The sequence below is a fragment of the Pithys albifrons genome, chromosome 28, assembly GCF_047495875.1.
Source record: "Pithys albifrons albifrons isolate INPA30051 chromosome 28, PitAlb_v1, whole genome shotgun sequence".
Classification (NCBI taxonomy): domain Eukaryota; kingdom Metazoa; phylum Chordata; class Aves; order Passeriformes; family Thamnophilidae; genus Pithys; species Pithys albifrons.
In genome coordinates this window covers 5376636-5399820 of record NC_092485.1, presented here as the reverse complement: position 1 = coordinate 5399820, position 23185 = coordinate 5376636, and the positions used below count along the sequence as shown (strand labels likewise).

Sequence of the window (23185 nt, the reverse complement as noted above, 5' to 3'; positions counted from 1 at the left end):
GCAGGGATGGCCGGGAGGGAGCAGAGACGGCAGGGATGGCCGGGAGGGAGCAGGGATGGCCGGGAGGGAGCAGGGAAGGCAGGGATGGCCGGGAGGGAGCAGGGATGGCCGGGAGGGAGCAGGGAAGGCAGGGGATTTCCAGAGAACAAAGCGGCTGCTGGCAGCCGGCGTGGCCAGCGGCGGGGAGGGCGAGTCCCCCGCTCCCGCGCCAGCTGGGGTCGGGGGAAAGCACAAAAAGCACCGGGAGTTTGTGTTTTATCTCCCTAGAAACGCCGGCTCCATCCCAGCCATGGCCACGGCGGCGGCCAAAACGCGCTGCTGCTGGAGACGGAGAGCTGGAGCAGGCGCAGCATCCCGGATCCGGGGGGTGACATTCAGGAGGGTGACAGCCCTGTACTGGAGTGGCCCAGGCCCCGGAGCAGAGCGGGTGACAGTCCAGGCTCCGGCAGCGCTGAGTGCGTGGCACTGCTCTAACCAAGTCACTCCATTGTCCCTTCCCGGGGACAGAGCCCCAGCCCTCTGTGTCTGGGATGGCCAAGCTCCCGAGCCACCATTCCCACCAACACAGCCTGCCAGCTGCCACCTGGACCCGCACCTGGAGGGTTTAAACTCTCACTAAGCTCTTTAAGAAACCACTTCCAGCAGCAGGAATACCTGTCCTGAGCAATCCCCGGCACGAGGCATCAAACGGACCCGGTCCCAACCCCTCCCCTGCCAGGCCAGGTCAGGTCAGGAGCGGGGATTATGGCATGGGCGCCGCGAAAATCCTGCTGGGACAAATCCTCAGCACCCGCACGACCCATTGCACAGGATAATCACACCCATATCCCGACAGACGTGCCTTCCCTGGCATGCTCAGCCGTGCCAGCCACCTCGCCGGCTGCCCTCGGGGCACCGGCTGCTTCTGGCCGCAGACAATGGCCCGCGTGTGCCATGGCTGGGCTCTGTGTGCCATGACCAGGCTCTGTGTGCCATGTCCAGGCTGCCTGTGCCATAACCAGGCTGTCCATGCCATGGCCAGGCTCCGTGATGACAGGGCACACACAAACACAGACACGCACTCACCGCTGCCACCGCACGTCCCCTCTGTCCGGTGTCTCTCCCGCAGCCCGGCCGGGGTAGGTGATTTTCCTTCCAAGCCCGTGGAGACCGTCATTGGTATCAATCATTAACAGCCCCGGTAGCTGCCGGCAGCCTTAACCCCCTCGGCTCCGAGCTGGGCGGGATGAGCACCGGGAGACATCCTTCGCTCCCGCTGAAAGCGCCTTTAACGGCACCATGACAGGGCAGGTCACTGCAGGACAACGGGCTGGGAAGGAAAAGGGGCTTCCAAGGGGCTCCACACCCCACGGACCTGCAGTCGTTCCTGCAGTGTCCTGTCTCCGTGCACCCCTGCCCTGGGAGCAGCTCCTGCGTGTTCCTGTGCCGCCCCAGGGGCCGTATCCTGCCTCTGCAGCCCGGTGGGAGCTGCAGGAGACCCTGCGCTCTCCATGCCCAGAGACGACTGGCAGTGATCATTCTGAGGGGCTGAGCCCCCGGAGAAGGGGGCAGAGGGCAGGGGGCTGCTGCTCTCAGCTGCCCATAGAGGCAGGAGGCACATCCACCCCTCAGTGCGGGAGCTGGAGCAGGAACTCAGCTCGGGGGTCTCGGAGCTCTCTGTCCTTTCACTCAGCTTTTCCAAGGAACATCAATGGCTGTAACTTTATCCCAGCGTGTTTACAACCCAGCTGCAGCTCTTGGCTCCCTGAGCCGTGCCGGGGGCCAGCTCAGCTCCCGCTCAGCCGGCACACGGAGCTGCCAGCCCAGCCCCCGGGCCAGGGTCTCCCGAACGCTGCGGTACCCACGGCGCTGTCCAGATCACGGCCACTGCATCCCCATGGAGACGGGGCACAGGCACCCGGCGATGGAGGAGGAGCACGGGCGCTGTTCCTGTGCCTGAAGTCTGGGAAGCGGGTGGACAGATGTCCCTGTCACCCCCCCGCCGCTGGCTGCGTTACCCAACCTGCCAAGGGGTTGAATGATTAACCTCCGGCTGCGCCATCGTCGGGAGCTGGCGCGGCCCTGCGCTGTCCCTGCTCTGTCCCTGCTCCGTCCTTGCTTGGTCGCTGTTCTGCTCCTGCTCTGTCCCTGCACAGCCCTGGGGTTGCAATGGCACTTGGGGACCAAGCTGTGCCCGAGCCCAGATGATGCCACCAGCCCGCAGGAGCACCCCATGTCAGGTGCCACCAGCTTGGCCAGCCCGCAGCAGCCACGGCTTCTCCCTACAAACAGAGAAGGGCTCAGTCCCTATCCCTGTCCCATCTCCCACGGGTCTGGAGTACTCACAGCGCCGGCAGCACAGCCCACCTCCAGCTTTCCGACACGGCCACACAGGCAATTTTGCCTTCTCCAGCCTCAGCTGCAGCGCCGGGGGCGGCTGGGCTGGAATGATCATAAATAGCCTTGGACAAACATCTGCACGGCACCACCCCGTGTGGCTGGAGAGCAGAGGGCGGTGCGGGATGGTTTCAATCATGATAAAACCCATCAAATGGCTAAAAGACCAGAGGGGATCGAGCTGTGGACACAGTGGCTGATAAGACCAGCTGACTGTGGGACTCAGCTCCGTGTCCCTGACGTGCCACGCATCGGGCACAGCTTTTGGAATTTCCATCCTCCACACCCACGTGGGACACGAAGCCACAAACTCCTTGTGAACACCCTGAACTGGGAGCACTCAAGGGCTCAGGGCCTTGAGCAGGGTGATAAAATTAAGCATCTCCCTGCTCTCAGCAGTGAGTGCCAGGGCTCTGCAGCACCAGGCATTGCTATTGCCATTCTAAGCCCACCAGGATGGGGTGTGGGGTGAGCCCCGGCCTGGGCTCCATCAGCCACAGCAGGTTGTGCCACTCCCTGTGGAGTCTCCTAAATTTTTTTGTCTAAATTCCCAATTTTCCACTGTTAAATCTCCACAGGCAACTCAGACAGGTTAAAACTAAAGTTGCAAGAGTGGCACCTCAGGGTGTGGGGGAGACGACACGGGCACAGGCACTGCCAGCCCCTGTGTCACTGCTGCCACAGCGGGTTCCTGCTTCTCAGCAGTGTTTGGGATTGGGACAGCTCTGGATCAGGAGGCTGGGCTGCCCTGGCTCTGTCCCAGCCCAGGAGCTGCACCGCTGCCAGCCCTCCAAGTGATTCATCACAGGGCTCTGCGCCCCGACCTCCTGCAGTCAAGTCCCGACGCATTCGGCACATTCCTGGCATAGCCGGCACGGAGCCCCACACCTGCCAGAGCCGGGGGCTGGGTGGGTGCCAGCGGCACGCTCGGGGCTCTGCAAAGAGGCTCATGGATCCCAGGCATGGTCCCAAGCCTGTGATGGCCCAGCAGGGATGGAAGGGCCATGACAGAGCTGGCCCAGGCTCAGGGTGTCACCGCGGGCAGCCTGTCACCCTCCCCAGCATGACGAGTGTCCCAGTTGCCTTCCTGGTGCAATGCCACACGTCCCTTACGTCGGCCTGGGTGTGATGTTGGTGGATGGGGAAACTCTCCATTTTTAGATCTGATCCTGTACCTCTGCAGGGCTCGGAACAGTTTGTAACCGGCTGTGACGCAACACGCACGGTGAGGGTTGTGCAAGTGCCTCGCACCAAACGGCTCCCAAGGACGGGGTGAGCACGGGATCCGGGTGGCACCAGGCTGGGCACGGCTCTCAGACCCCACATCCACCTGCAGTGTGTCCCACGGCCCCAGAAGCTGCCCGTGACTGTGGTGTGGGTGCCAGCAAACGTGTGGAGCAGCCCAAAGTGCTCTCAGGTGCCACAGCAGATCCCAGGAGCTGAGCCCAGCACCTGTGGATGCCTCCAGTTCCTCCTGCTCCAGCACCAGCAGCCCCCAGCCCCAGAGTTACCTGGGCACGTGCCTATCCCACCAGCCTCTGTGTACAAACCCAGCAGGAACCAAAAGTCCCACAAACCAGGAGGTCTGTTCCTAAGCAAACAGAGCAAAGTAAACATGCACAGGCCCTTCCAGATCCCAGGATCAGGCTCAGGAGCTACTGCCCTTGATGAGCTTTGCTCTGGCTTAACAGTGGTGCCATCCCAGCATGGAGCATCCTGGGGGACCCACAGCAGTTCCCTCGCTGCCCTTGTCCCCAGCCCACCACACCCTGGTGTGGCAGGACCATGGCTGGGACTGATGGGAGCAGCTTCCCGGTGAATCACTGCTCGTTCCCAGCTTCCCAACCGCGTCCTCATTAGTGCACAAAGCCGAGAACAGCCCCGGGGAGCAGCTGCAGGGGAAACACAAGGAATCTTCCGAGAGAAAAGCAGAGGGAGCTAAAAACCCCCTGCACCCACCCAACCGGACCCTCAGAGTCTCCCGGGGTGGCTCAAAGCCAGCGTGGGGACAGGACACACCCGTGTGTCACCGAACAGCCCTCCCCGTGTCCCTCGTCCCCCTCCCGCAGCCACCCCCGCAGCGCCACGGGCGGGTGTAGCAGCGCGGGCAGCGCCGGCTCCGCAGAACGAGCTCAGCCCCTGAATGAAGTTTAGTCACCGTGGGATGTTTCCAATTGGAAATCAGGACAGTTCCAGGCTGAATGCACGCCAGCCTTCCACTTCCCAGAAATCCCATTTGCAAGCAGCCTGTTGCCAGTTCCCCCTCCTTCTCCCCAGCAGCACGTAAATAAATGCGGCCCCAGCCCGGCCTGCAGCCCTCGGGGTCTGCTGGGCCTGGGGAGAGAAGCTGGAAGGACGGGATGGTTGAGCTGGGCTGGTGCTGGAGCTGGGCCAGTCCCAGCCTGGAGAGAGCCCCTGGTGATGCTCACAGGATCCCCCCAAGGATGTTCACAGGATCCCCCCAAGGATGTTCACAGGATCCCCCCAAGGATGTTCACAGGCTCCTCCCAAGGATATTCACAGGATCACCCCAAGGATATTCACAGGATCCCCCCAAGGATGTTCACAGGATCACCCCAAGGATATTCACAGGATCCCCCAAAGATGCTCACAGGGCCCCCCAAAGACATTCCCAGGCAGCCAAGACCCAGGAGCTGCACCAGGGTTACCTGAGGGGACTAAGTGCAGTGGCTGCCCCTGACGAGGAACTGGTTTGCTCAGCACTGGGAAGAGCTGGAGGCTTGTCCCAAGTTTCCAGAGGGCAGAGATGGGATGATAATGTGGAAGAGCAGCCGGGCACCGCAGAGGTGGGAGGTCACTTCAGCAGGTGCTTGTGGCACAGTGGCTCCTCCTTTCTGTGGGTTTGGGGCTGGGAGGATGCTCCACACGCATGGAGACCAGTATCCCCAGCCCAGACTGGCCCAGAAGTGACTGGGAATTGAGGGAACATACAAGGGAATGTGATCACAAACCTCAACTCCTTAAGAAACCAGTTAGTGGGAAAGACATCCATGTACTTGACTTGACCTGGTGCCTTTTCCCTCCCTCCCTCCTTTTGCTGTCCCAACAGGATGGAGAAAGCACCACATGAGGACAACAGAGGTGACACCCCAGCTCTGGGCACCTCCAAAAGCTGCTAAAGGTCTCTCCTTGTAACAACATAATTAGTGGCCCTGTGGCACTGGGATGGAACAAAGGACACGCTGATGGGAGGAGGGAGCCCCGTTCTTCACCCACCATCGACAGAGCAGCAGAGGAGGAGGGAACAGGATGGTACCAGGGTCAGGCTCAGCTTCAAACCAACCACCCTGCCAGCACTGAGCAGTGGGGAATTCATTCCCACCTCCTGGGCATCCCTGCAGATGGCTGGGGGCAACAGGATGGAAACCACAGAGGGTACCACAGGGGGGGAGCACTTCAAAAGAATCTCTATTAAAACATCCCCTTAAACTGAACAAAGCAGGTGACACAGCTGTGCCTCTCCCCTGACAAGTGATTCTAAGCAGCACTTCCAGGAGATTACAACTGGAATCTCCAGGACATTACCAGCTGACTCACTAAGGACAGCAGCTCCCACTCGTTTCAGAGCCAGCCCCTGGCACAGGGAGAACTCCCCAGCCATGGCCCACAGGGTGGGCAGGATCCCTCCTGCATCCTGGCAGGAAGCAGAGCTCTGTGTAGACACTGCCTCTGCCCCACTGCTGGCTCTGCCAGCCTTATCGTGCTGCCACACCTTCCCTTCAGCTCCTGCCAGGAGTTTAACCCCTGGCAGAGCACAGCCGGGCTTTCCCGCGCGCCATGGCCGTGCCCGTGTCCGGTGTGACGTGCCACCTGCCCATGGGAATGGTGGCAGTGCCTCTCCCGTGCTGACATCCGGGGCTGTGTTCCCTCCCCACGAGCTCTTGCCCCGGTGAGCAGCTCCAAAACACGACCCTCGGCTGCCCTGGCATAGCACAAACCCCTCTGGCACCTCCAGCCTCTCACTCCAGCTCTGGACTCTCCATCCATCCCCTCGTTCCCTTCCTTAACCCCAGCACGGGCCAGGCTGCGAGGACGGGGCACCCACAGCTGGCTCAGCCTACCTGACCCCGGAGCTGCCGTGGGGAGGGCAGTGGGTCGGTGCCAGGGTTGGAGCCTCGGGGCTGGTGGGGAAGGCACGGAGAGAAGCGTCTGCCGCCTCCAGGATCCGCCACGTCCGAGCGCGGCAGGAACAGCCCCGCTGATAAGCGAGGGCTGAAACCTGAACCTGTAGGTTGGCTCCTTCCTATATAAACACAAACACACCCCCGTGTGCGCTGGCGCTCACGCCACTCCCGCTGCTCCCGGCCACGCCAGGCTCTGCCAGCGCTCCGGCGGGCACGGCCGCGCTGCCCGAGCCCCCCAGCACCAGTCCGGGGCGCCGTGAGCTGGCACCGCCTCAAGGTGAAGCCTGACACCAGTTCAGGTCGTGCCTCAGGTGTGTTTTAACTCCATGGTGTGCTCCGGGCAGTGGGCTCTGTTCTTTGGGAAAGGGGCCCACCGGTGGGCAGCGGATTGGCACCACCTTCCTGGCAATATGGGAAGAAATGAGCAATGTGGGAAAAGCAAATAGTGCAGTTTTTAACCTCATAGAACAGTGGGAGGGACTCGGCACCACCAACAGTGGGAGGGATCAGCTGGTGGGGCACCTGTGGAGAACTCCCCCCTCACGGAGCAGGTGATGGGCAGCGATGCCACAAGCACGACCCGGGGGGGTGGGTGCCCACTGCCCCCCGGTGGGACCCTCCCTGCACCCACCAGGGACATGGCTGAGAGCCAGGACGTGGCCACACTGTGGCACCGCAGGACTTCCTTGAGCCACCGCGGCACTTCCCTGTGTGGAAGGACTTCCCGCACTTCCTCCCGCAGGTCAAAACACCGCAGAACACAAAACCCTGCCCTGTTTTTCCCAATTCTCGCGGCTCAGCCCAGAACTGGGACAGCCACATACCAGCAGCAAGGCTGGGCTGCACCCCGGCTCCAGCCCCCGGGGCGAGCGGGGCCGTGTGGCGTGTCCTGCTCAGGGACACAGGGATGGTCCCAGGCCCTGCCCAGGGGAGAGGGCAGTCCCAGAACTGCCCTTCCAGCGGGGGGGAAGCCGCTCCATGGCAGGGAGAGGGTCCCGGTGGGCACATCCGCGGGGTCCTCTCCATCGTGTGGCCGCACGTGGAATCTCATCGGGATGGGGAAGGGGCAGCTCCTGTTCCCTGCGCTCCCGGGGCTGGATGTGGCCCCTCGAGGAGTCTCCGTGTGGGCTGCAGGAGCCCCGCAGTGCTCGCAGCTCCCGCCCCGGTTGCACAAGCGGCCCTGGGGCGCACAAACAGTCCCAGCCTGTTTCCGAGCAGCAGCATCGCCCCAGCCACCTGCCTCCCCAGCTGCCAGCCCTGCCTGATCACGGGGAGGCACGGCAGGAGCTCCTGGGGCACCCTGTGCCATCCCTCCCTCCCCGGGCAGGGCCACCACCTGTCCCCAGAGCCCCACAGACATGCCACGTCCCAGCACAGGCACCCGCACACTCGGTCCAGCCTGTGCACACCCTGACCCTCAGCATCCTGCAAAGCCACTTTGGAAGGACAAATTTGCCTTTGGAGAGGCAGGATTGGCTGGGGATGAGGGGGATGAGATGGCCTTGGGCAGGGATTTACTCCCCAGGGCCACCCCGAGGGACTTGTGCCTCCTGGGACAGGACCCACCATGCCCTGTGAGCACCAGGCAGTGCTCGGGCACAAACATTCCCCCTCTCCAGCTCCTCTGGTGACACCAACAGCGACCAAAATCATCTTCTGCCAGCAAGCCATAAATCCCTGGGAACAGAGCAGAGACCTCCAGCATGGTCCAGGCACAGAGTGAGTTTTGGGAACTGGGGGAGAAGCTGGGGCTCCTCCTCTGCCATTCTGAATCCACCACTTGTATTTAAGCATCTGGATCAGCCCACAGCCATCAAATCGGCCTAAAAATGGATTTTTCTTCAATTTCTTTTGCTTAAAGAGAAGAAGGGATGGGGCTAAACTTGACACAGCCCCAGTTTCTGCACCATCCATGCAAGGAAAGGTGCCTCGTCCCCTGCCCATGGGAGCTTGGAGGCTGCAGGAGGGGCTGCTCTGTGCCCCCACCCTCACACACCGAGGTTTTGGGGGACACAGAGGAATCCCCCACACCTGAGGGGGGGTTTAGGCCTCCCAGCACAGCCCTGATGCCCACAGTGCCCCAGCACTGGGACACCCAGCATTGCCCCCAACAACAGCCCGAGTCTGAACCCAAGGTCCTGCTTATCTGCAGCACAAGCATGTCTGGTGATAAGGCCAGGGATAAGATAAGGCCCCAGAGAGCCTCACTGATATCCCAAACCCTTCCTCCAGCCCTGCAGCCCAAGGCTGAGGGGGGCAACATGCCCCAAGCACCCCCTCAGCACCCTCCCTGCAACCTCTCACTTTTTTGAGCTTTAAAAGATTCATCACATTCACTGCTGCTTATTGTTTCCAAATCAGACAAACCAATTGATGCAGGGGGAAAGGGAAAAATTAAATTAAACCCAAACAAAACCCACCAAAAACCACACAGCAGAGCAAATAATTTGTGGGGAGAATCCTGAGAGCACCGGGGGGCAGGGGGGCACCCACAGCCCTGCTGCATTAGGCTCGCCATAAAAACTGGAATTGCTAATCATTGCTGCTCAGCCGAGCTGAAAGGAGAGCTCTGCCGAGGAAAACAAACCCCCAGGAGCGAGCAGGGGGCACGTGGACTTCACCCGGGGCTGGCACACGCACCTGAGCCTTCCTCCTCCCTTCTCCTCCTCCTCCTCCTCGCTGCCTCTCCGCACATCACCCGCCTGCGCTGTGGGAACAGGCACTGAGCATCCCCCGTGGGGCAGCACAGGGCACACCCCAGGGCAGGAGGATGGAAACCCACCCCAGGGAGGGCAGAGCAGCTCCCGGGCTCACCCAAAGGGAGAGGCTCTGCCCTGGTGCCCGTGCCCTTCTCCCTCTCACCTGAACTCGCTGTTACACGGGGCGGGCTGGGTTGGCACCCTCGGTCCCGTTCCCGGGATGTGCACATGGGATCTGCCAGTGTGTGGGCACCCTCACCCTCGGCAGAGCCAGCCTGGCCTTTAAAATAGGAGGATTAAGGGGAAAAACAGACCAAACCAGCCCCCTCCACACGTGTTTGCCTCCCAGCATCCGTGCCGGGCTATAAATACCCAGCACTCTGTTCCACTGCGGGCTGGAGGGGGTTTAATGGGATCCGAGGGTGGGAGGAGGGGAGAGGAGTGGGGCACCCACTCAGTGGCATTGGGGGGACACGGGGTCGGGGTGGGGGTGACTCTTCCCCTGGGGCAGTGCGGGAGGAGGGCACAGTGGCCGTGGGTCTGGCAAACGTGCCCCTGCCAGCGGGGTGGCTGTGCCAGCAGGAAGGCTGTGCCAGTGGGGTGGCTGTGCCAGCAGGGACAAGCGGGGGCGAGGCAGAGGAAATCCCCAAAGGGCCCCGGAGGCAGCGGGGAGGGTGCCAGGAGGGAGTGAAAGGCAGCGCTGAGAAAAGCCGGGGCAGGCTGCCAGGCTGGCACGGGCACTGCGGGGACACGGCACCACCCAGGGCCCCCAGTGCCACCCACTGGGAGAGGACAGACGCAGACGAGACCCCTCTCCGGACACGCAATCCCAAATCTCTCCATCCCGCTCCCAGGAGCCAGCAGAGACCACCCGGCACCCACCCACCCAGCCAGCATTCCGTGGACGGGGCCGGGGGGCAACCCTGGGGGGCTGCGGGGAGCAGCTCGGGGCAGGGGAAGCCCTTTGAAGTGCAGACGTGCCGCAGGATTGCTGCCTCATTAGAGAGCAATTACTGACTAATTATATGATGGCAACACCCAAACCCGATCAGGAAATGGGGCTGCTGGGTGCCAGGGAGTGCGCGTGTGCCCGGGCACACCCCCCCTGGAACCTCGGGAGCTCTCTGGGGCAGGGATGGGACAGTCAGGGGGAGGCACAGGAGGTCATGGGCTCTAATTCCTGCTGCGCTGGCTCCGTGCCTCAGTTTCCCTATTTAAGGCATCCTGCTCCCAGCTGCTGCCCTCCTCCCCCCTGGGCACCCACCAGCACCAACCTTGCCCTGCACCCAAAGCCACGAGAGTGGCTCTGCCTCGGTGAGGAGCAGCCCCAGCCCACCAGCCCCAGCCCACCACCCTCCCCTGGCAGCGGGATGCCCCCATGGCAAAGGGAACTGGGGTCTGTGCTACTCTGCTGCCCACGAGGATCCTCCTGGGAGCCTGAGCCTGCTCCCACCAGAGCCAGGGCTTGGTGGCACCTGGACAGGGGTCACCCTGTCACCCAGGGACAGGACAGCCCTGCTTTTGGTCACCCCAAGCCCCGGGAGGCTGTGCCAGCACAGCTCCTGAGGCCAAGTGAACTTTAACCACATAAATAACATTCCTACTGGCTCCTGGTTATCTGTGGTGGGCCAGTGCAGGCCTGTCCACAGCTGGAGAGGCCACCAAGGCCACTGGGGAAGGGGACAGATGGCCGGGAGCCAGCGGTCAGGGCAGGAGCCAGCCCATTCCAGCGGCACCCATCGCTCTGCCCGACGTCCACCCCACACTGCCCATCCCAGGGCACCTTCGGGGGCACGGGGGGGGGTTGTGCCAGCAGCGGGGACAAGGTCACAGCTGTAACAGCTCGCAGGGAGCAGAGAGGAGCCGCGGGGGGAAGGGGCCAGGCTGCGGAGCGGCAGCGCTGATGGCTGGTGAAGGGCCTGGCATCTCTGGGCACACGGGGAGAGACGGGAAACGAGCTCTTTCCTTCCCTCTGGGAACTCATCACCACGATTGCAGCTGAGTGTTGGAGCCCCGAGGCCCGGGAGTTCGCACGTAGCTCCCGCATCCCTCATCGCGCTGACAGGCGGGGGAGCAGCGGCGGCTCCGGGCGGCCCCGAGAAAGGTCACTGCCTTTGCACATCCACAAAACAGGCGTTTAGAAACAACAAAAAGGAGCGAAAAGAAACCCCCCCGCTCGCGTGGCAGAGGCGGCAAAGAAGATCGAGGAGTCAGAACACCAGCCCAGCCCTGGGACCCCCCAGCCCCCCGGATCTGGCACACTGGCACCAGGCGGTTTTCTCGGCAATAATCACACAGAGGCGAAACGGGCAGATTTCTATCTCCTGATTTGCCTGAGCTTTCTGGGCCCCGAGGGTGCAATCGCCTTTTCAAATTCTACAGAAGAATAGAGGCTGGAAAATTAGTTTCAGTACATCAAGCAGATGGCTGGGAGATGGGCTCTGGGGGGTCCTCCTGCTCCCCGAGCATCCCCCTGCAAAGGGGGAGCAGAGCTGAGCCCCTCTGGGGCAGATCCTGGCTGAGGGACCCCTGAGGGCATGGGGGACACAGGGACAAGGGATGGTGACTCCAGAGACCATGAGGACATGAGTGAAAAGAGAGAGCAGGATGTGAAGCAGGAGCTGAGCCACCTCTGGATGTGCTCTCGGTGTGCCAGGGATGCTGAAGGTGCCCAAGTGCAGCCATGCTCCCTCCAGCGTGGTCTGGCTGCCTCTGGCCTCATCCTGCACCTGCCCACCGGGTCCTGAGACACACAAAAAGTCACAACCCTGCCACTGCCAAAGGATTTTCCACTGCTGGAAGTAGATCCCTGCAAAGCTGGGGAGGAGGAGGATTCACCTCCTGTAACCGCAGAGAGGGGCAGAGGCGGCAGAGCAGGAGGGGAGGATGGGATAAGACACTGGCACTGGGGATTGATGGTGCTGAGGCCACACTGAGCTGCAGCCCAGCTCGTCCTCACCAGCCCCACTGAGTTACAGAGCCCTCAGAACCCATTCATTCCTGGCTGGCATCAGCCCTGTCCCGATGGATCACTGGCACCACATCACCCACCACCAGCCATGTCTCAGCACCCACCACGAAGGGTCCTGGAGCTCCCACCCTGGCCAGATCCCTCCAAACCCTCCTGGGTGCCCAGCCCAGAGCAGGGTGTGAGGCTGCTGGGGGAAACGCCAGTGGGATGGAATTTTCCAGCTGTTCCCCCCAGCCTGGGATGCCGTGCCCACACCCCTCATCCTCACCTGGCACGGAGCACCGTCCCCAGCACCCACCGCATCGCCCGGGCGTGCAGCAGCTCCATGTTCCAGGGAGAGGTGCTGAGCACAGGGCTCACCCCCCGGCGGCTGCGGGACCGGCCCAGCAGGGCTGGCAGGCGCCCGGTGCTGCCAGACTGGTCGTGGCTGTTCTGCCGGGCGCCAGCCACGCACGGGAGCCCGACCCACGGCACGGCATTCCCGGCGCTCCCGCCCCGGCTGCACGTGGAGAGGCATCTCCTGCTCGGCCCAGCCGGTGCTGCTGCTCCCACCGTGCCAGAGGGGCATCCAGCTGCCACACACCTCCTCCCAACAAGGTGCTGGTGGCCTTTCCCTGGGTGTGAGGTCCAGGCCTTGGTGCCACCGAGCTGCCAGAGCTGCTGCTGGCGTTACGTAAGGAATGCTCAGAGAGGAACGCTGGCTCCGCGTTCCCGGTGGCTGCAGGCAGGAGGAGAGTAAGAACAGCCTCTCGCTGCTCAGCAGGAACACACAGCCCTGCTGCCAGCGGCAGCGCCACGAACATGGGTGCCAGAGCAGCAGGAAAATGTGGGAAGAAGCAGGAGGATGCAGGAGGATTCTCTCTGCTCGGTCACCACCAGGACAAGCCTCATTCCGCAACTCCAGTCCCCCAGGGGTGTGGACACTACGAGGATGGGGAGGGATGGCACATGGGATGGCACATGGGATGGAGGTGCAGCCGAGCCCCGCACTGGTTGGATCCTTCCTCCCTGCTCCGAGAACAAAGGGCTGCTCTGAAAGGCTCCGGTGGATTCACCAGCGGGACTCGAGGGCTCGGAGCAGCTGCGCAGCCACCGCGTCCCTCAGGACAGGGACGGGAGCTCCTCTCATCCTCTGGGATTCTAAGAAACCTTCAAGCTGCCCCAGTCTGCCAGGCTGGAGCAGCCAGGGAGATGGATTAGTGGGGACACAGCCCGGCGGGACCATGGGCACACCATGGGGAGGGATTATGGGCATGGCACGGGGGGATCACCAACATGCACGGGGGGATCGTGGAAATGGCACGGGGGGATCGTGGAAATGGCACGGGGGGATTGTGGAAATGGCACGGGGGGATCGTGGAAATAGCTCAGGGGTTCCCCAACATGCACAAGGGGACCATGGACACGGCACAAGGGGATCATGGACATGGAATATCACCAACCCGCCAGGGTGTTTGGAGAGGGGCGTCTGTCAACCAGGCTGCCACTGACACACAAAAGGCGTCTCATTATCCTCTAATTAGTGCCTTGCCAGCTCCTGCAATTAACACTCATGCAAGCGGCTGTTGTTGAGGTAAACAGAGGGTTCGAAGCCCATGAAGAGCAGGGGACCCTGGCAGGGTGCAGACACCGAGGCACACACCGAGGGCAAGGAGACCCTGCTGCTGAGTCCAGAGGGTCCAACCAATCTCCTGAGCCCCAAGAGGAGATGGACAGGGCACTGTTGCCCTCAGTGAGAGTGTGGCAGTGGCAGGACCTTGCAAAGCTGGTGGCACTGCCCAGAGCATCCCACAGCTTCTCTGGACAACCTGTGCCAGGGCCTCACCACACTCAGAGGGAAGAATCCCTTCCCAATATTCCATCTAACCCTGCCCTCTCACAGTGGGAAGCCATTCCCCCTTGTCCTGTCACTCACCACCCTTGTCCAAAGACCTTTCCAGATCTCTTGGAGCCCCCTTAGGCACTGGAGGAAGCTCTAAGGTCTCCTCAGGCTCAACACCCCCAGCTCTCCCAGCCTGTCTCCAGCCCCTGGAGCACCTCTGTGACCTCTGGACTCACTCCAGCATCTCCACTTTCTCCCAGAATCATCCTATGAGTCAGGAGCAGCTGGGGCTGGACTCTGGGCTGCAGGTCCTGCCCCAGAGGTGGCAAAGCCACACATCCTCCAGCATAGCCCACTCTGGCCAGGTGTATTCAAGTCCAGGTGTTTATTCAAGTCCAGGTGTTTATTCCAGTCAACTTCCTTGAAAACATCAAAGGAATCGCCCAGGTCTTAAATGGCCTTTCTCTGCCTGACCCAGAAAGACGGATCAAGAGCTGCCTCATCCCTTAATTGAGAAGTTGGTGACTTTGAATCTTTATTAAAGAGCTTTAGCAAATTCACAGATTAAGGGCACAACCAGCCACGGCCATCATCCAACCTGATTCCCTGGATCCAACCTGATTCCCTGCATGCCAGGGCTGGAGCCACCTCACCCTGCAGCCGCTGCTCCCGAGCCCTTGCCAGGCTCCAAACAGGCTCCAAGTGCTGCTGCTGAGGGAAAACCAGAATCAAACCAAATCCACGCTGGAAACCAACAGGGCACTGACCTGCCTGCAAAGAACAACTCATTCCCAGGGTATTTTCCAGCTTGGGATGGTGAAGGGAGCAGGCAGAGCTGGGCAGGGGGGAAACACCACACATCCCTCCTCCCTCTCTCTGCAGGTTTCCATCTGCCTGTACCACGTGCAGGGCGATGCTCTCCATCAGTGCCAGGAAAACAGGGATGTTTGGGAGCAAAGGCTGGCAGGGAACGAGGCACCCACCTCCTTGGAGGGCAGTGGGAAGGGACTTCCCTGGGTGGGTGTGGAGCTGTGAATCCTGGGGAGAAACGAAGCTGAAGAGGAGACAGCACATTCCTCAGCGCCTTCCTGCCTGCTGCGGATTATCATGTTTCCAGCTAAGGAAAACAGGAGTGGGGGATGCTACTACTGAGGCTGAGAGAGACAGAGAGAGGAGCAGCGATGCCGCCGGAGCGGCGCTTTCCCTCCCAGCCAGCAGAGCCAGGCAGGAGAAATGCCCAGCCCAGCTCATTCCCGAGGGCACAGATGGAGCAGAAAACAACCCACAGCCCTGCCCAGCTGCGACGGGTTCAAAAGGGCTCGGGGGGATTAAACCCCTCGCTGCCCATCTGGGGTGGTGTTTGTGCCCAATGCCAGGCCTGGCTGCGGAGCAGGGGAGTGAACACACAAACACACACACGTGGTCTTAACACACACGCTCCTCTCATGGCACAGTGACCCACAGCCAGGGCCATGCTCGTGTCCCTTCCCCACGGCAAGGAGCAGCAGCCGGTCACGGTCAGCAGTGCCCTCGCAGCACTTGGCACCAGCGCTGTCGCTTCACCCCGGCAGTGCCAGCCATGGAGCTCACCCTCCGTGCCCATCCCTCCTCTCCCTCATCCTCACCAGCCCAGCGGCTGCTCCCGCCTGTTTCTATGGGAACTCAGCAGGAAAACACCGTTTCCAGCAAGGCCGATGCCAGCCCAGTGCCAGGCGTCACCCTGTCACCGTGCCTGCCTGGAGAACCCCTCCATCAGACCATGCCCAGGAAGGCAGGGACCCCTCCCCACGCCCCTGAGTGAGGGGTCACCGGGAGCCAGGATGGCACTGGGGGCCCAGTGCAGCAGGGTGAGTGTCAGGGCCTGCTGGGGTCCCTGGCACGGGCTGGGGGTGCTGGGGCTGCTCCCCCAGCAGGCTGTGGCCAAGGCACACACAGAGTGGCCAGAGGGGCCTGGCTTTGTGCTTCCCATGGGATTTTCCCAAGACTTTTAATGCCTCCTCTCCGGGAGTCCTAATCCTGGCTCAGGGTCCCTGAGGGGGTGGCTCGAGGTGGGTGACAGCTCTGGGTGCCCCCCAGCCGTGGTTGTGCCAGGTGGAGGAGGGAAGGAGCTCCCTTGGGAAGCCTCTCCCAGCAGAGGGAAGGGGACAAGAGGGACTGGCACAGGTTGGAGCAGGACAGGAGCTCTCCTTCCCAATAAGGAAATGCCAGCGGGGTTCAGGGGAGGGAAGCGGAGCAGCCACACGCAGAGTCTGACACACGTGAGCACACGCGTGTGCACAGCCACACACCACGGGATGGGCCAGGGGCTCCCAACCAGGGATGCAGGGTGGGATGCACAATGGGATCCACAGCGGGATGTGCCGGGGGATGCACAGGGGGATGCACGGGGGGATGGATGCACGGGGGGATGGATGCACAGGGGAATGGATGCACGGGGGGATGGATGCACGGGGGGATGCAAACGCTCCTGCTGCACAGGAGTGGGAGAACCCCCGGGAGCTGCCGATTCGGCTGCAGATCCGCGCGCGGCGCCGCAGCCTCCCCTGCCTGAGGGACGATTCCCGCAGCAAATGCCACCCTGGCTCCCTCCATTCCCGGCCTCCCTGCACCCCTCCTGACCCCGGGATCGCCACGCTGCAGCTTCCCTCTCACCTCCCCACACGCAGGGATTACAGAGCGGCTCCCGCGACCATCTGGAGCGGGGATCGGCCCCCCTGCACCCAAGGGACCGCGGCACACGCCACGGGGGAATGGCAGGGCCAGGTGGCACGATCACACCGAGCACACGGGGTTCGGCCCTTCCCCTCCACAGCCCTCGGTGGGTGGCAAAGACCCCGCACGGAGGTGATGGAAGGGCCGAACGCCCCGTGCACGGGGCAGCGCTGGGGTCCCCACCGAGACCCAGGGGAGGGCGGCCGGTCCAGCCCCTTCCGCTGGGGTTTAATAGACTGGTGGCGTATTAACATGCCCCATCATGTGATGAATCAGCCCCTGTTTCCTCAGATCTCACAGCGGCGCAACAAAGCTGCGATTGAGGGCTCAGGGCAGCGGCTGCGGCTCGCGCGTCTCCGGTACCGCCAGACACCCACCCGGTGCAGGGGGGCCCGGGGGCGCAGAACGCGCAGCAGCGCAGCCCTTCCTCTCCACCTAGGAGGAGGAAGAGGAGGAGGAGGATGGCTCCCCGCTGTCAGCAGGCAGCAAGATGAGCCACGAAGCCATGGGAAGGTCTCGGATCCCTGGGAAGCGCCAGACGACATCTCAGCTCCATCCATCACATCCCGTCCCGTGCCCTCAGCAAAGCGCCCGGCGCGGGGTCCAGCCCGGCACGCAGGGCTGGGGGGTCTGGCCCCTCCGAGCTCCCGGGCACCATCATGGGGTTTGGGGATGCTGAAACAGGGCCCCAAAAGACGGGTGTCATCCAGACACTGTTTGCCTGTGCATGGAGTCGGGTCCAAGCCTGGGGGTCTGAGCCTGAGGAGTCCAAACCAAGGGGGTCCGGGGGCACAAACCCAGCGCGCAGCACAAACACACAGCGGGGGCAGCTGGGGGGCCCCACTGCTCACCCACAGCTCGACAGGAGGAGCAGGGGCGCAGGGGGAGTCTGGCCCCGGCCCCTCGGGCAGCGGGGGGTGCTGAGACCCACAGCGCACCCCGCTTTGCCCACGAGGCTGGAGCACAGACACCCCCCTTTCCTCAGAGAGCCCCCCCGGCACAGCCGCTCCACCGCGATGAGGGGGATGCTCTGCCGCTCCGCGCCCCCCTGCAGCGCCCGGGAGGAGGAGGAGGAGGAGGAGGAGGAGGAAGAAGAGGAGGAGGAGGAAGGGAGCCGCGCCGGAGGCACTCACCGTGCGGGGCGGGCAGCGGCCGGTCCCCCCGCGCTGCCTACGGGCTCAGCATCCTCCCGGCCAGCCCGAGCCCGAGCCGGAGCCGGAGCAGGAGCCGGAGCGGGAGCCGGAGCCGCAGCCGGAGCTGGGCATGCTCGGGGCCACCAAGCGGCACGTGACGCCGGGCTGGCACCGAGCACGGCGGGGGGGCCGCGCCGCCCCCCACCTCAGCATCCCCCAGGGGCACCGCACCGGCCCCCTGTGCCCCACCGGGGGATACGGGACCCTGCGAGGGGGCTGGACCTCGCTCCCCCCACCCCCGCACACACCCCCTGCATCCCTGGGGAGCAGCCGCGGTCGCGCTCCCCCGGCACCCCGGAGTCAGGAGGATGGCCTGGACCACACTCCCCTCTGCATCCCCGAGTCAGGGAGCCCCCCACCCCTGCATCCCATCAGCAGGAGGACAGCCTGGCCCACGCTCCCCTCTGCATCCCAGCGTGTCTCAGGACAGCCTGGACCACGCTCCTTCCTCACTTCCCAGAATGCAGGGAGCAGCCAGGACGGCACATCCCAGTGCATCCCTGGGGAAGCAGCTGGGACCGTGTTCCCCCACTGCATCCTGCAGCTCTCAGGACAGGGAAGCCCATTTGTTCCCAGCCAGGTCCTGGAACCCTCTGCAGTGGGTCAGGCAGCAATCCCAGACTCTGCATCCCAGGATTTCTGCCCGCAGGGAGAGGATGCAGAAGATGGGCAGCAAGACAGCTCTCATCAGCCACAGCATCCCTGGAGCACAAAGGCCATCCCTCGCTCCCCTGGGCCATGCCAAGGGCCAATGAAGGCACAGATGGGGCTGGCAGGACCTTCCCCCGCCCTGCTCAGGCCTCCAGCCCTGGCCCAGTGGCAGGGTGGCTTCCAGAGCTGGGCACAGAGGCACTGGCACTGCAGATTCCAGCCCTACAGCAATGGCACCGTGCCCTGATCCATGGCACTGCCCTAGTTCTGCCTGTCAGAGCTGCTGAGCCCATGGTGGGACCCTGCCCAGCCCAGGGGGTCCCTGCCTGCACCCACCTTGGCCTCAGACCCCACAGGGACCTTCCATCCTCCCCTCTGAGCTGGTGGGGGGAGACACAGGCTCTCCTGGAAGGAAAAACCTGCGGCTGCCTTTGATCCTTTAATCCCCCCATTAGCCACAGGGTGTTAGAGGCTGGGCAGGGGGTGGCTTTCACTGGGTGCTCTGCCTCCTGTGCCCCCACAGCGGTGGGTGAGACCCTCCCTCCCTGCCAGCCCACAGCAAGACCCCCGTGTCCCCCCTCCAAGGCCACTCTCCCTGGCCACCGCTCAGTCCCTGGGCCATGATGGCTCAGCCGGGGCTGGCAGGACCCTCCCTCATTCCTGGCTGCCACCCTCCAGCCCAGATGTGTCCCCTGCTCCATTCCCAGGAGCTGTGGTGCATAGGGAAGGTGATCCCTGCCCTGGGGAGCATGGCAGACGTGCTGCAGGCACACACAGCTCCAACCCGACCAGGAAGTTCAGCAGCAGCCCCAGCCCCACTCCCGGCCCCGTCTGGGACTGCACGGTTTGAGCCCGGGGCTGATTCAAGGACACCTTGTCTGTGCTGCACAGATTGGATTGGATAATCCCGGTCTCCAGCCCCCAGCCCGCCTTGGGATCTTTGCTCTCGCCGGGTTTATGGCCGTCTGGGCACACAGGGAAAATCGCGAGTGCCAGATAGGGCCGGGCTCAAAGATCCCGGGGTCTGGAACACCCCCACCCAGCGGGACCCAGAGCCCACACGAGGCGAGGCACAGCCCGCAGCTCAGCCTGTCTAGACACCAGCATTGCCCCGCCACGGGCCCAGCTCCTGCACTGCAGGCAAGGAGGGGGCAGGAGGGAATGGGAGACAACGCGCTGGGATGAACCAGGAGCAGCCCCTCGGGCTGGATCCTCACTGGGTTACACTCCTGCTGCTCAGCTCAGCCAGCACAGCCAGCTCTGCGCTGCTGCCCCGGGCAGGGAGTGCCCCAGGGACCCTCTGCATCACCCACCGCCCTCCCAGAGCTGCAGGGCCCTGGAGAACCCCCCCCACCCCGGGCTCTGGGGGATGTTCCCCCCAGGGATGACACGGGGTGGGGGGTTGGCTGGTTCGCCCACACCACCCTGGAGCTCCCAGAGCCCTCAGAGGAGACTTTTGCATCCGAGACAGTGACTTGGCACAGGAGCTCCTTGTGTGCTGTCCCAGCAGCACCAGGTGCAGGATCCAGGTGCAGGACAGAGCCCAGAGTGGGGTCTGGTCCCTGCTAATCCTTGCAAAGACCTGCATCCTCCTGGGATGCAACAGTGCTTGGGAGAGGAGTCAGAGGCTTCTCCCCCCCAGTCCCTTTCCCACTTACTTGATGAAGTAGAGGCCCCCGTGCACCGTGGTGTCCACCTCCCAGCCTCGGGGCAGCCCTGCAAGGACAGGGCAGAGCCAGGGGTCACCCTCCTCACCCCACACAGCCCCTGCCCTCCCTGCCAGCCCTGCTGGGGGCTGGGGGCTGCACTGGAGCAATGCCCAGTGTCACACTGAGGCTTCTCTTCATTGGGGAGCACCCACAAAAGGGAAACCCCTGGCAGGAGGCAGCACTGGAGAAGGACAAGAATTAAGGGGTGATCATGACACTTGTGGGCTGCTTTGTCCTGCAGTGGTTGGCTCTGATATGCTCAGACTGCAGTTTTAAAGCAGTTTGTGTCTCCTCTCCACCAGCAACAGGTCTCAGAGACCACAAGGAGTCTCTGTAGAAGGGAAAAGCCCCCCATGAATCTCTCCAGCTGGAAACCCCATGCTGGATAGATGCAGCCTCCCCTCCCACCTCCCTCCAGGTGCCCCCAGCCCTCCCCAGCTGCAGACAGCTGTCCTGGCTCAGCTGCTCGGGGTCTCCATTGCATTTCTGGAGGGTTTCATGCCACACCTGCAGCCCCTGCTCACCCCACGACCCCAGAGCCATCCCTTACCAGCGCAGGAGAAGTGCCCACTCTGGATGGAGTAGCCTGTGCTGGGGTGCACCCAGCTCGTGGACTTGGTGTCGTCGCTGTGGAACACAAGGAGAGGGGCCCTCAGCGCCCAAGGGGGTCCAGGAACCCCCTCCTATCACCAGGGAAGTGTCTTTGCAACACGAGTGACTTTTCCAGCCAAAGGAATGCAAGGACTGGATTTTAGGGCCAGAGGGGAACAGTGTCCACCCAGCTGGGACAGCTGTGAGCCCCAAAACCAGAGGAGTGGGGGGAAAGCAGAGGCCACAGGAAAGCAGCCACATGCAGAGGTTTGCAGCAGTGGGGGTGTTTTGTTTCCACCCCAAACTAAGCCCTGCAGCCCCCCAGGAATGCAGCCCACTCCCCACACCCCCAAAATGTGACCCCCAGCCCCGGGCAGCCCCCACCCCACCCCAGCCGGGTGCCAGGAGGGACGTACTTGATGAAGAAGACGCGCCCGTCCCCACAGACGCCGTAGGTCCACCTGCCTGGCAGGTCCAGCCAGTCGATGTCATCCCCCATGGGGGTGGCACTGGGGGGCTCGGGAGCAGAGCAGCTCCGAGCTGGGACAGCACCCGACTCGGGAAGTGCCAAACAACTCCCAGTCTCCCCAGGAGCAAACACTTGCTCAGCTCAGACCTTCCACCCAGACTGTTTGCTGCAAATAACCGAGGAGGGAGGGAAAAGAAAAAAAATTCCCAACCAACCCCATGGAGTTTAACCCCCTCGGAGCCGGGCTGCCACCCTGCCTGCGAGGAGCAGAGGGCACCCTCCCAGCTCTCCTGATGACTGTTCAGGGCCAGCCTGTCACAGCTTCCTCCACTGCCTACTCAGTGTAATTACCATCAATTAACTCAAGGTGAGTAATTATGGAGTTGTTACTTCCCTCTCCTGTTCATTTTAAACAATGTCAGATTCTTCTCCCCGTGTGATCTCGCAGCCAAGCCGTATGTAGGGCACCCTGATGATTATCTGCGGCACTTTGGAGCTGCCCAATGGGTATGTGCTCTCTGCCTCTTCTGAGCCGTCAATTAAACGTCTTTCAAGGGGAAAGGTGGGGTCTGGGAGGCACCTGGGCTGCTGATTGAAGGAGGCAATTGCCCTCCTGTCTCAGCGGCGCCTTTGCAAAGCTTCCCATGGCAGGAAGAGGAAGGTGCTGGCTCAGGAGGGCCTGACAGGTGGAAAAGTTCCCAAAGTAGGGAGGAATCTCAGAATCACTAAGGTTGGATCGAGTTCAACCTTCAACCTCACCATGGGCTACTAAACCATATCCTGGAGGAAGGGGCTTGTCCTGCTGAGCTGGAGCTCAGTCCCCACATCAGAGCAGTGCCCTGCCAGGATTTGGGAAAACCAGTTCCCTGAAAGCTTTTCCTACAGTTCTTGGAGCCACTGGGTAAGAAAAACATGTCTGGTTAGTCCCAGTGAGCCCACTGGGAGAGTGTCCCATGGGACCCTGGCAATGCCACAGTCCTGGGCATTCTTTCACCTGGAGAAACTCTGTTCCATGGGACAAACTTGGTTGCAATCCATGGGCCAAGTTCATGTCCTGCCCATGGATATGACCTGAGGACTGTGAGGGAGAGCACGTGCTCAGACCCCAACACTTGCAGCTCCGGGGGGGCTCAGAGCACCAGGAACACCTTGTGCTTTGGATTTTGGAAGGTGGATTGGGCTGGGTTTGGGCTGAGTGGGGCTGGCCCCGGTCCAGGGTCACACCAGGGAGTCACCACCCTTATCTTGTTACCATCTGTGAACCTGCTGCAGAGTAAACCTCAAGTCACCACCCAGTTCATGACCACGAGAGCTCCTGCTGTGCCCGAGATTGGGGAGGTCACAGCATCACCCAGGAGGTGGTTCTGCTTCCCCTCCACCTCTGCTCCTCAGGGTCTGCACCCCAGAGCCAAATCACAGCCAAGAAATGCCGTGGCCAAACCTCGGGAGCTCCCTGTGGTGCTGCTTCATCCCAGGGCAACTCCAAACCTGTGGAAAAATCTGCTGCATCAACCTTTTCCATGGTGGTTTCTGAGGAGTCTCCAAGGCCAGCCCTGGCCAGAGATGGTTTGTGGCACGTGTGGGCTCAAGGCAGAAATGGTTTTATAAAGTCAAACACAGTGAAAGGCTGTTCCTAAGCTGCCCTAATCCTATTCCAGTGCTGGGAAGGCTCTGTGGGGATAACCACGGAGCTCCTGGGATATGGCACTGCAGGGATAACCACAGAGCTGCTGGGACATGGCACTGCAGGGATAACCACAGATCTCCTGGGATATGGCACTGCAGGGATAACCTCAGCTCTCCTGGGATATGGCACTGCAGGGATAACCACAGATCTCCTGGGATAT

General features: G+C 62.4%; 1 protein-coding gene across 5 annotated transcripts in view; it reads right to left on the bottom strand.

Annotated features, from left to right (window-relative positions):
• PLEKHA6 (pleckstrin homology domain containing A6) overlaps positions 1-21592 on the bottom strand; it is a 46517-nt gene extending 24925 nt beyond the window's left edge. Inside the window, exons 1-3 of one of the 5 annotated variants that reach the window (XM_071578472.1) lie at positions 21286-21592; positions 20829-20905; positions 20228-20285 (exon numbers count right to left, since the gene is read on the bottom strand). In XM_071578472.1, the coding sequence (XP_071434573.1) occupies positions 20228-20285; positions 20829-20905; positions 21286-21368 (218 nt within the window). In that variant the 5' untranslated portion in view covers positions 21369-21592. Of the gene's footprint in view, positions 1-1065; positions 1127-17858; positions 17943-20227; positions 20286-20828; positions 20906-21285 lie in introns of those variants that run through there. The other 4 variants (XM_071578474.1, XM_071578475.1, XM_071578476.1 and 1 more) reach the window with 4 other exon arrangements.
• Between the last annotated feature and the right edge of the window lie 1593 nt (positions 21593-23185).